Source organism: Psittacula echo (assembly GCF_963264785.1).
Source record: "Psittacula echo genome assembly, chromosome: 15".
NCBI lineage: Eukaryota > Metazoa > Chordata > Aves > Psittaciformes > Psittacidae > Psittacula > Psittacula echo.
This window is the reverse complement of record NC_137751.1, coordinates 8364319-8377496: the sequence shown is the minus strand read 5'-3', so window position 1 is coordinate 8377496 and position 13178 is coordinate 8364319. Positions and strand designations below refer to the sequence as shown.

The 13178-nt window shown below is 46.7% G+C and overlaps 1 protein-coding gene across 1 annotated transcript in view; it reads right to left on the bottom strand.

Moving 5' to 3' along the window:
- The window catches only part of CALN1 (calneuron 1), a gene marked incomplete at its 3' end in the record, with an annotated part of 114520 nt that overhangs the window by 81455 nt on the left and 19887 nt on the right, over positions 1 to 13178 (bottom strand). The window contains exon 2 of the mRNA XM_080629917.1: positions 11344 to 11464. Coding sequence (XP_080486043.1) covers positions 11344 to 11461 — 118 coding nt within the window. The 5' untranslated portion in view covers positions 11462 to 11464. The remainder of the gene's footprint in view (positions 1 to 11343; positions 11465 to 13178) is intronic.

The following is a 13178-nucleotide window of genomic DNA, read 5'->3' as shown; positions in this document are numbered from 1 at the left end:
CCTGGAGAAGAGAAGGCTGCGTGGAGACCTCAGAGCAGCTTCCAGTGTCTGAAGGGGGCCTACAAGGATGCTGGGGAGGGACTCTTCATCAGGGACCGTAGTGACAGGACAAGGGGTAACGGGTTCAAACTGAAACAGGGGAAGTTTAGATTGGATCTAAGGAAGAAATTCTTTACTGAGAGGGTGGTGAGGCACTGGAATGGGTTGCCCAGGGAAGTTGTGAATGCTCCATCCTTGGCAGTGTTCAAGGCCAGGTTGGATGAGGCCTTAGGTGACATGGTTTAGTGTGAGGTGTCCCTGCCCATGGCAGGGGGGTTGGAACTGGATGATCTTAAGGTCCTTTCCAACCCTAACTATTCTATGATTCTATGGTTAGACTCAGATTCAGTTCCTACAGCTTGTGCAACCAGGAACAATGTTCCCTCTGGTGCTTTTAGGGAAGGAAACCTGAGCCCATCGTGTGTCCACCTCCCCGAGGGCCAAAGTGGTTTCAGCAATATCCTCCAACTCTCTATTTCCTCATTTTCCCTTTTGCAACACCGAAATCCAATTTACAAAGCAGTAACATGCTGCATTTAAGTACTTGTGATGGACATTTCATCCATCAGACACATTGGCAAACACAGTTTCACGTTTCAAAGGCAGAAATTACTGTGTCCCTGCAAAGCACAATTTACTCCTTATGTGCAAACATGAAGAACTGCTGAGGAAAAGAAAATGCTTCAAATCTTCTTTACCTCCAGGAAGTAAGAGCAATTACAATCAGTTACGCAGCCATGTTTCTTCCCCCCCCCCATCCAAACCTATTCAGAAAATCTCATGCCCTGGATTAGATTTAGTTGAAAGAAAAGTAATGAGATTTGTGTTTCCTAGCAAATTAAATAGAAATTGCCCAAAAGAATAATCCTAAAGTACAAAATACTGCCTCATCCCACATGTTGCTAATAGGCTTGTGTGCTAATGGCTTACTTAGAAAGAGGGGCTTTTGTTAAATGACGTGCTAACGATGTGCATTCAGGAACATCAGACATAAATATCTTTTACTACCAAGACTTTAGGTTTTTTTCTTGGTTTGTTTGTTTGTTTGTGTGGTTTTTATGGAATGCTCATCAAAATAAAGGAAACATGTTAAGAGACTTTGTGCTGTTCGGCAATACCGAAGATGGAAAATTCCAAACGTTAAGGTGTCTGAAAGTTGGCTGCCTGCTACACCCCAGCTCCAGGAACGGGTGGGATTTAGCAATCCATCACTTACCAAACCCATTCAAATTCCAGAGGGATGTTTGGTCCTATCTACTTTTCCTTCTGTTGAATGTGAAAGCCCAGACTTTGTGTACTGGAGGACACTGAGGCTCGTGATCTCACGTCAGGACTTATTAAGAGTGTTGCCTCATGTGGTGCTTACATGAGTCCTGCCACTGGTCTCACCAGCAGCACACAGTCCCTCTCTTTCTGTCCTATCAGCTGGACCCAAGGTGCAAGTCATTCAGTGTGGACATAAACAGGAGATCAAGGCAGACAGCAAGGTCCTGACTCAGCTCATCCTCCACAAACCCACACGGTGGAAGGACCATGGTGGCCCAGAGAGTCCTTGGCTGAGCCTCCTCTGCTGCGCTGGGAGAACAGCCTTGCATGGAGCAGCATCACCCAGCCACTTGGGAGGTGCAAGACCTTGGGCTGACCTTAGTCTGCAAAAAACCCCGCATAGTTTTAACTCATTCCATTTGGAGAGTGAAAACTCTGAGCCAGATTGGCACCAGCCTTCGTAACTGCAGTGATTTCAGCCCTTGCACTCTCACTGCAGTGGCTGCCCTGGCACGGAAGGCTCCCAAAGCATTTTATGAACTGCCTCTATCTGCCTGGCACTGGTGAGCTTTGCTGCATGCCCTGTGCTCCTGGACATGTCCCTGACATCAAGCATCAGAGCAGAAAGCAAAGGTGGTTGAGCTCAGGAGCATCACTGTACCTACACAGTCCTCGCTGCAGACCTGCACAGCACCCACCTCCTCAGAGCATCACGGTCACCCTAGGAGATTTGCACCGCTTTGTTTTCACACAAGGCAGGAGCTAAGTCTGACTTCAAAGGGTTTGTACTGATCCTCTTTGATGTCACCAAAGCCAGTCAAGCTGAAAATGCAGCGCTCCCTCACTGGGCTCCTGCTCCATTCCCCAGTACCCATCTGGCTGTGGCCACAGGGTCCTGTGAAAGCTGGACATGGCTTTTGCTGCCAGCACATTTAGCTTTGGGAACAGCAAATCCAACACTGGATGCTGCCCATCCTCTCACTTCCTCTCTGGCTCCAAACTCTGCCTTCTGCCCCCTCCACTCCCTCTCACCCAGCACTCATCCTGCCCCCTCCTGCTGCAGGACAGCCTTCCCTGCTGCCCTCTGTTCCTCTCCTCTTTTCTTCCCCTGCTGTGACTTTTCGGGAAACCACCCAGAGCAAATCCTGGGAGGGAACATTCTTACACAGCTCATTCAATAAGCCTGGCTTTTGCACATATTTCACATCTCAGGTAGGGCTGAGATGGTCTCAGGACCCACAACAGGACAAGGAAAACTGAGAAACAGAGATTTCCAGCCAGAGGAAGAAGATGGCCAGATCTGTTTGATTAATTCCCCGCATTACTGTTGTTCACCTCCATCACTGGTATTCTGCGAAGAGGCTTCTTGCTCTGCCAAGCCACTGGCCTCATCCTCAGGAAGATAAATGCATTTTTCTTATAAGTGGGGGCAATAGGATAGGGACCACAAGCACCATCAGCAGGGCAGGTTCATGAAGAGCAGCTGGGGGTGATGGCTGCTGCCCAGGTGCACAGCAGGACCAGGATCCTGTCGGGTACCAGAGAGCAGATGCCCAAACAGCCAAACCAAGGCAAGGAGCACTGACCTTGACTTTGCATTGCTTTGGATGGCATTTGGAAAAAAATCAGTTCAAACAAGCCAGGTGAAACCCTCTGTGCATCACTGAGTTTTTCTCCCTGTCATTTCTGCAGCAGCATTGTGCCAAGACAGTACCCTCTGTGCTAGTTCACCCTCGTATCACCAACAGGCTGTGACCAGAGGCACAGTGGGAGGGGAATGACAAGTCAAAGCAAAGCCGTTGCTCATGGGCAGCAAGATCCACAGATGATGCTTGACCCAGAGATCCTGAAGCACGCCAGGCAGGCAGTGGGGGATGTATTGTCATCCTCCCCCTTCACAAGTATCGCTGCTGCTGGGTAAACTGAGGCACACAAAGATCAGTGATACCCAGACTATCCCAGTGAAGAGCTACAAATAGATACCCAGACTCCAGCTTCTGCTTCTGTGTATCTAACCCCTGCGCCTCATTAGTTAGGGTGCAAAACTCCTGAATGTTCCTCTATAGACAGCCTCTAGATGCAGTGCAGAACAGAGGCCTTTTGCAGATGTCTGCACTTTGGTGAGGTACCTGCTCCAGTGCAGGCAAGGGAATCAATTCAGGTTTGCTATGACTTGATTAAAGCTGACGTGCTGAAAGACAGAGTGAACTAATGCAGCCCGGCTGAAATTTCAGTCTCCACAACCTGGAGGGACATCCGAGAGTCCACAGCATCACAACCTCAAAAACGACCCGTGTACAGCATGCAGAGCATCATGATAACCTCAAAATCCTTAAGTATCAAAGTATTATCACAGTAATTAAAGAAGAGACTTGCAAAGCCTGATGCTGACTAACCGTAAGACACTGTCTGTGCAACAAGATACCTGGCAGTGCTCATGAGACCCTCAGGTCCATCCTGCTCCTGCACTTTGCAACCATTCAGGCCAGTGCTCAGGTCCTCTCACTCAGGTCTCTGCTGCTGGGATTCACTGGCATGCTGAGCCATTCATCTTCCAGCTCACTCTAACAGCAGCTTGTCCAGGGCTTTTCCAAGCCACTCATCAGCCCCAAGCCCAGAACCAATAAGGAGGTTGCGGGAAAGGAAATAAGTAATGACCTATTCAGTGCCATGGACAGGATGTCTAAGGTCTTCCTTTGCCAAGGAAAGATGCTCTGGACAGACTGACTACATCCCAAACGAGCTCACTGGGAGCTGGATCAACACACAGAGGTGTGCTGGGAACTGGCCACTTGGCTGGCTGCGCACACAGTGTACAACACACAACCACCCCGCTGTATCCACTGCTCTCCTGTGCCTTCATCTGGAAAACAGGGGAGACAGAAGCATTTAGCCTCCTCTGTTTTCAGTCCCAGAGTGTGTGCCACATCCTTACGGTTCTGGGCTCCAGTGACTCTACCCTGGCCACTCTTCCCCCATGCACAGCTAAAAGCCACTGCCAAGGAAGTACATTTCCAGAGCAGTAAGGTGAGACCCCTGAGTCCACAAAGAAACACCCATTAGAATCAGAGTGACTTGCTAAAGCCCGGGTTTTAAGGCAAGGGATTGAAGGGACTTGTAAAATAAATGATCCAGTCTAGAAGCTTGCATAAAAAATTAAAAATCCATATTAAAATTTGTATAAACGTGTCACAGCAAGATTTAATGCCTTTTAAAGCATGTTTAGCTCTTGATCTGAATTTGCTCTGTTCCCATGGCCTGAGGCAACGCAGGCAGTGAGTTATCAGCTCCCTCCACTGAGAGCCCAGCTCACAAGCGAGTGGCCAGCATCTGAAAGGGCTGTGAGGAGCATTGGTCAGGCAGGATTCATGGCATGTCAGGGGGCACCAGGGCCTCGGCAGCATCTCTGCAGTGAAAGACAAAACCAGCAGATTTGAAAGGAGGTGAATGAAGACAAAGCCTGCATCCGTCTCCGCAAAACTATCTTCTTCCAGCTCATAGAGTCTCCTTCTCCACTACAACAAGCCAGAAACCCTCAAGCCCCAGACCAAGGATATCTGCATATCCACCACGAGTAACTCGCTTGCCAGCCAGTTCCTATAACTATGTCAGCATAGCTGGAGCTCAAACAATCTCTTTAATTGTTGTCCAGATGGTGTCCCTGTAATTCTAATTTGTTGGCAGCCAATCTCATTTTATTTATACTCTCTCCCTGTAAGGACTCTTTCCTCAGAGACAATGCTGATGCCTGTTCTCGTATTTGGGGGCACTGAGTCCAGGTGGCACATCTCCCTTGGCAGAGGGGGGATGAACAGAGCCTCTGCAAGCCATCCCAAGGCTGCACCCAAAACCCCATTTGTCTCTCTGGGTAATTAACCTGCCAAAGTACTGGCGCCTTTTGTAGGGCTTGGGTTGTAATGCATTGGAGGGTGGAAATACTTGATGTTCTGGGGGTTTTCCCCCAGTCGATAGCTTTCTGCCACCTTCCTGCTGAGGATCTCTAGTGCTGGAAAAAACTCACTGCTCATCTTCAAGGCTTCCTGGTGCCTAAGTTAATGCAGTAGCTAAAACCCTCAAGACATGGTCTTACTCTCTGGTGAAGCCCAGAGGTGCCAGACATCCCTGTGCTCAGCCTCTTTGGGTGTCTGTACAGTATCTTTGCCTGTTTGGGGCAGGAAGTGCTACTAAATTCAGCTTCCCAAAGCCAGGGCAGGGGAACTGAGACCACCCTAATGCACTGCAGTGTAACAGGAGCCTTGCATCTGCCGGCTGCACCAGTCAATGCTGAGAATGGAGGCTACTGCTGATGCTGGGGCAGACCATAGTGAATAAAAACTGCACATCTCTGCCTCAGTGAATTCCCTTGAGCATCATCAGGGCTGAGCCAGCATGCAGCCTGGGACAGGTAGCCACAATTTCTCCACCAACAACTCCACTCCTCCACTGGCCATGCACCGTCTGGAGTAAACGTGCACCTTGCAATGAAACAATGCTTTGCAGAATATTAATACTGCACTAGTTTTTAGCATTTTAAATGGAGACTGAAACTACCGAGTCCCAAGGAAACCCACACTGTAATTAAAACACATAACTGGAAAATGAGCAAGAGCTCAGCAGAAGTGAGGATACAGCTGCTTTCGTCCACAGAAGATTTGCGATGCCACAGTTTTATATTCAGACATGAAACACTAATAAAGCCCAACATAAGACAGAAATTATTCCACTTCCAGCCGTCATCACTCACAGCAGAGACACTGTGGATAAACCTCTCTCTAAAAAGAACTCTGCAAAAGAGAAAATGAGCTTTATACAGTTTCATTCACTTAATTAACAGGCTGCTTGCATGGACTTGGAGACCCCTGCACAAATCCAGAGCACCCTGGGGTGGCTCTACCCCAGCACATGCATCAGACTTTGCTATGTCTCCTAAAAGAATATCCTTGCAACTCTTTCCTCACCAGCAGGATGCTCCTTCATCTTTGTTTGTTTTTCCACCTTGTCCAAATGTTTTTTTTCCTTCCCATGGACAAAAAGCCGAGCAGAGCAAACTCAGCCTGTTGCTGTTACATGAGTCAGTCAAGTGACTAATGACTCTCCCCTCTGGGTTTCCCTTCTGGATCACATTACTTCTCCAAAACACCATTTGATCTCACCTGAGACACCAAAGATAATCAGCCTGAGCTGCCGACACGGTTCAGGCAGCTGGCTGTTGAGGCTGGAGGGAATCTGCCTGCCCCTCTGCCTCCTGTGCCCATCAGCAGGAGCAAAATCTCTGCTAGCAAACAAGCAGACATGGAAAAAAAATCAACATTTGGAGAGAAATATGAGGAGCTGCACAGCAGCCCTTACCCTCCGCAAGCAAGGGACTCTGATAACACAAGAGAGAACTAGGATCTGGATCAGCCACAATCCTTGTGGCTCACGGGGTTTCTGCTGAATAACAAGTCCCAAACGAGACTGCATGGTGACAGCATCATGGTCCCTCCCTTCCCAGGACTTACAACATCCAAGGATCAGAATGCACAAGAGGGTAAACACCCCTGATTTGGGCCTTATTTTCAGAGGCAGGGCCAGGATGGCATAGCTGTGTTTGTGATGTGGGGCTATCTTACCTGATGTCCCCTGCAGCAGGGACCCAGCATGTCAGCCCTATGACTGACCACCTCACCGTGCTGCTGGAACTCCAGAACCACCTGCAGCCCCAGCACACCTTAAGCCACTTGGCATTGCCTGCATTATTGGCATGCCAGAGACAACTGGTAATTTAAAATCCATATGGGCATCATTTAACCATGCTCTTTGAATTACTTCAGGAGCTGTTTCCCAGTATACGCTAAAGCTGCTCAATGGTTGACTTTTACACAGGAGCCCAGGGAAGAGTGTCCCAGTTAAGGGCTTCTGCAGGTGACAGAGGGGGTGGTTGCTGGGAATAAGCAGAAAAGAGGTACACATGCTGCAATGCGGTGTATAATCTACAATAGAAAAGTCCCCCAGTGAGGGAAAGCCACAGATTCCTGCCTTGAAGTCCACTGTACCCCAAGCTCCCACACCCAGCATTTCTGCCCCCATTTCATGTGTTGCTCTGCTGACATCTCCAGTCCAGGCAGGCAAAACAACAGCATTTCCACTCTGGATCTCAACCTTAAGGACTGCATCGAGCAGGCTAGGCTGATGTCTGCAACCACAAAAAAACCCAACTCCCAGCCTAGAAAAAGCCTTGTAGATACCACAGACCTCACCTAGGGCAGGGGCTACGTGGTCTAAGGCACCAGATGCCCATAGCTGTCCTGCTGCCATGCAGCAGTGTTTCCTCCTGCATGGGCACTGCTGATTTCAAAGGAATCTGGGTCAGGTAAGGATTTATCAGGATGTCTTTCTGGACAAATAGCTGCTGCTGTGGTTCACATTTGGGTTTTCTCTGCAAGGCACTGACTAGCACACATTTCACAGGCACTTTTTGCAAAGCCTACTTAAAATGCATGTGCCTCCCTTCAGGTGATATTTGTCAGATTCCTACTATGGAAATGTTTTTACCTCCTGACAATACCCTTTAGATAGAGCCTATGGAGGTGGATGACTCAAGCTTGACATGATTATTTCCATCCACCATTTTTTATTAAAAATACTCCTAGCTGTTCATAATGTGAAGACAGAAGCTGGTTTTAAAAGGGATGTGGAAACCACAGAGTATGCATAAACTGTGTCACAATTTTATGCCAACCAACAATAGCCAGAAAATCTATATGTAAAACAGTTCCTCCCAGCCTTAATTTATAATCCCATGCATAGAAACCACTAAGCATATGGCAATAACATCCATCTGAGACCCTGCTGTACTTTACGGTCCCCAAGAGACAGGTTATGGATGGCCTGCCACTTTCAACTCCGTCATTTACTTGATGTTACAAAGCTAAGTATCACCTAATATAGCTTTCTGCAAGTTAATTCCCTCTGTGACAGTGACAGCTTCTAAAAAGCCTCACGCTACTACAGAACTGCAAATAGCAAACACCGCTGCTAGGAACAGACAAGCCATCAGCAGAGTGACCTGCTATCTCTCCAGCCTCTTTCCTTGCTGCCTGCATAGTATTTAAAGCAGTGTTAAAGTCGACAGATGGCTGATGCAAGTCAGAGAAGTTTTTCTAGGAGGGAAAAATAACCAGTTGGAGAAGAGGCAGAGCAGCACCCTGAGCTCTCAATGGTGCGTGTGCATCTGAAAAGCTGCACTGCTTTCCCCAAAGCAGGCACTTGTTGGAGCCTTGGGTGCAGAGGAGCATTACAGAAAATTCCCACTGACTTCTCCAGCTTCAAACCTTGAATAATTTAATGTGTGTGACTGGAATTTCTCAATAGGCTGGAACTCCCTTGGGACAAAAATCTCATCAAAAAAGAAACCAAGGAGAATTTGGCATCTCTCTCCCAGCCTGTAAGATTAAATGCAAGTACGTTATTGGCATTGAGCTATTACAGCTTGATATAGCCACAAAGCTCCCATACACTGACATTAACTTCTCAAGAAAGAACATTTTGTTACTCATTCTGAGCTATTTTATGCTTAAAGGCATAAAGACCATTTCTGGTTTGGGTTTGGGCAGGTAACAGTTGTACTGTCACCAATTACCAGCACACCTAGGCAGTGATCATGTATTGGTGACAAAACACAGTAAATAGTGACTACTGACCTAATATTACATACAATTTCCAGTGGCTAGGCTGTACTTTGGTAGCTGGCAAACAGAAAGACATCTCCAGCTTCTTCTGCTGCTCTGGCTTTAGCAGACACGAACCAATTCGGTACCACTTCTGTGTTTACAGGTGGAAAAAAAATGGTCTGAGGTTGAGCTTTTCTCTGCTAGGCTTAGAACTGGGGCATATCCTCATGGCAAAGACAGAAAGCTCTCAAAAATAGGTTTTTGTAAAGCAAAAGGCTGTCAGGAAAAAAAAAAAAAAAAGACTAAATTCTAACAAGAAGCCTGTGCTTAACAGCCAGAGAATAAATGGATGATTAGTTAAAGAGCTCTAACCACGCTGCTGAAGAACGAGGGGGATACTCTGTGAACAGAGATGAATGAACTCTTGCTCTCCAGTTCCATAGCACAGTTATAATGGGGCACAGACCACATTAAATGAATGCAGCACTCGCATTAATAGTGACTCGGCTGCTGCCTTCTCAAAAGGCAACTCCTCTACACCATATTCATTTCATTTGGATTAATTGAAGGAAATGATGCACAGCCTCTCGAGTACTGGTTTCTCCTTGGGGAAGGCGGGTCTGGGCACAGGGCTGTGCTCTGCTCTCTCCAACAGCTCCCACCCTGAGGTGCCAGTGTGAAAGCGATGCCAACAGGGCTTGTGAAGCTTGCAGACTGCCCTATGTGGCTGGCAACAGGGAGACGTGGGAAGGATGGAAATGAGACTGGGCTTCCTTCCCATGTCCAGCCACAGATCATTTCCATGCAAACAGCAGGGGCACAAATCAAGGACAAGTTTCCCTCATGCGCTGGGATGGCCCTGACTGTGGGTTGCAGCCCTGATGCCACTTGAATCGCATCTTGACAGTTGCCTGCAAATCTCAAAGGCAATTGCAGCAGACATGCTCTAATCAGGGTAGGCACAGCAGAAAAACCCTTGTTCTCATTTGAAATAAACTGCAAGACTTCATCCAACATTCTCCTGTCTGCGGAGCCAACCCCTGTCATCCTGAATAGGAACAACAACTAATCTTTACCTTGCCATGTAGTTTGTCGTCTATAGGATGCACAGAAGCTAAGCCAGTTCAGTTCTGCTCAAAACCATAAAACTTCAAGCAAAGCACTTGTAACCCAGTAGAAGAGCCCAGAAGATGCCTCTGATGTTCTTGTGTTCCTAAGGTCTTAACTAAGCTGCACTGAAAGTGGTTTCTCACGTTTCATCTCTCACCTCAACTTCATCTCAGTATATACTCATTGGGAAGAAGAAAAGCAGTTACAAATACTCAGAAAACACTGTACTAAAGATAAGTTAATGTAACACTCACAAAAACAAATCCAAAAGCTCTAAGTTGACAAGGCTTGAAAACTAAGGTCTGTTTTATCAAAGCACAGGTGAAAAGAGGGAGGGTGAGCAGAAATGTTGGCCTTCTGTTTTGCCAAAATGCCTCCAACATGTCCTGGAAGGTTTACTTCCACCTTGCACCATTCCCTTGCTCATTTCCTCCTCAAATTCTCAATAGGTATGATTATGATCATGGCTTGTACCAAATGCCCACTGGGAAGCAAACCAAGAGCTTCAATTTGTTCCGCAGCTCTCAAAGACCAGCTGTCAACAGTATTAACTTTAGCTTAGAAGTGCCCCTAGTGAGCCACAAATTGCCTATGAAAGAGACCTGCCCACCTCAAACCAGACTGGGAGTCTACCTGGCCTCACATCCTGTCTGCTGGGCAGAAGGGATTAGCAGCAACTAGCTTCCAGGGAGGAAACGATGGGATCATACAGACAGCAGATGTGGACAGCCTTCCTGACAGCCTTTGCCAGCCTGAGGTCTGTGCTCCCAGTCACTGACCTTGAAAAGGGAGTTTGAAAGCTCCTTCCAGCTTCTTAAGCCAGAAGCCACCTCTGTGCATCTTGTTATAATGAAGCACAGAGAGAAACCTTACTTTTGAAAGGCCACAAAGCAGATGAGAAGACCTGACAGGAAGACACATTCGGCTCTGCAGGTTCCCAGGAAAGGCTGAAGACAGACATCTTTATAAAAAAGATATTAGCCTAACTCTCACAGAGTTTTGCCCACAAAAAGCAGCCTTATTCTTTCAAAAAGCTGCCTTATTCCTAGGCAGAAGGACAGAATCTGAAGCTACAACCAGTCCACAGCTCTCAACATAACTGTGATCAGAACCTTTTCTTTGTCCCTGATCTGCTGAGCCATCTCACTTCTGACCTGCCTTTTGCTCCTTGCTTCACAGGGAGAATGCCTCCAGTTATTGCATGATGACATTACAGAGAAGGTGAAAATGAGACTTTCCCCATTGCCAGCTCCCTTTGGAAAACCACAAGGCTCACCATCTAGTTCCTCCACGGAGATATTTGCTAGCTGTTCGCTGTCACTGCCAGCGGAGAGCGAGCGGTTCAGGTAGTTGCCTTTGTACAACAAGCCAGCTGTTACATGGTGGAATGGCATCTTCTCCCTGGGCACAAGAGAAATGGGAAGAGAAAGGCTTATTTTAATTATTTATTATATTTAATTATTTTTATTATTATTTATTATATTTAATTATTTTAATTATTTGTCTTTATTTGAATAGTACAATAGCCTGCCTTGAAGAGTAGCTGGACCAAAGCATCCTATACCAGGGAACGCACACTGAAGTTGAGTGCACGACTGATGGATTGCAGATTTTATTTAGTGCCTCAAATACAAGGGCTAAACAAGCAAACAGAAAAGCAGCAGCTTCTTCTTTATGCCAAACAAGAATTAGCAGAGACAGAACAGCAGTGCCTTAGGCCTATGAGACTCCAACACTCATACTGCAGCTTTCAGCCTAAAGATTTGCTACTTGCTAATAATTATGGAGTGCAATAGGGGTCTACATTGACATGCAACTAAAAAGTCACAGGATCCAGCAGCGGGACTTTGAAAGAGCCTGAACACCAGCTCTCAGACCCTGCTCTGGAGCATCTAGACCCCTAAGACGGTTCAAATCCCCCACCCAGAGCATCCCGCTGATCGAGCTGCAGGTTGCACTTCCGCTCCAGATTTCAGTGGCCCTTGCTGAAAGAAGAAAATTCACATTCAAGCTGGGCCCAAGAAAGAACATTTTCATCTCACAAATATGACAACTAAAGAAAAATACTGCTCAATGGGAGGCTGTAGCAGAAAAGTGTTTGCAAACTTAGCAGGTATAAACACCGCAGCCTGGTGAAGGGCAACCATCTGCACAGACAAAAGTGGAAATTACTGTCAGCAGCGCTTACACATTGATTTAGGATACACAAGAAAGAGGCAAGTTTGCCAAAGTCAATTGAAATATTAAGAGGAAGATTTGTCATCCCCCTGGCTGGTTTCAATCAGTGCAGCCCCATCATGGGCCTATTGCAATTTCTGCTGTACATTTCCAGCAGATATAAATCAGCAGAGTCAACAGAGCCACCCAGGCACCATCTGAAGATCTGGCCCAGGGTTTCTGCAGGGGCTGGAAGGTGGCCAGGACACGCTGGCCAGTACCATTGGGAACAGACCATTAAGATAAATTTCTATGGCAACTTTGGCAGATCTCGCTCATACCAGTGGGGAACAAAGCCCCTTGGTAACAAACTCCAAGGGCGTTCTCACTACAGCCGCACTTGCTTTGCCATAAAGAGATAAGTGCCACCTACTGAATCATTCTCCAGCCAACACTACAATTACAAGGATGATCTGGCTTTTACTCAGCCATATGTTCTTGCCACAGTCAATAGAAAAAAATATATACACACATATATATATGCATTAATTTTGTAATAAATGCCTTCTTGCCTCACTGAGTTAGTAGAAGCTTTAATAGACTCACCAAGAGCAAACTAAGCTCAAGGCACAGGAAAGCAAAGAAGAAAAGCCACGAGGTTTCTCTTGCGCTGCTTAGCACGTACCCAGAATTTCTCTTGCAGTAATTATGTAAATAAATCCTAATCGTAATTTTAAGTATTTTTATTTGGGAGCCAGTTTCTTCAGCAGCGCATTAGAAATCGTAAACAAGGTTTTCTTTTTCATTAAGCCTAGCTGTAATTTCCCAGCACTTGCCAATTAATGTATTTCATTCTGATATATTGCTCACTGTGACAGTGCTCTACACCAAGACAGGAGCTTTACCTACCCATAGGGAGACCCATAGGCAATGCCAGCTTTGGTACCACTCTAG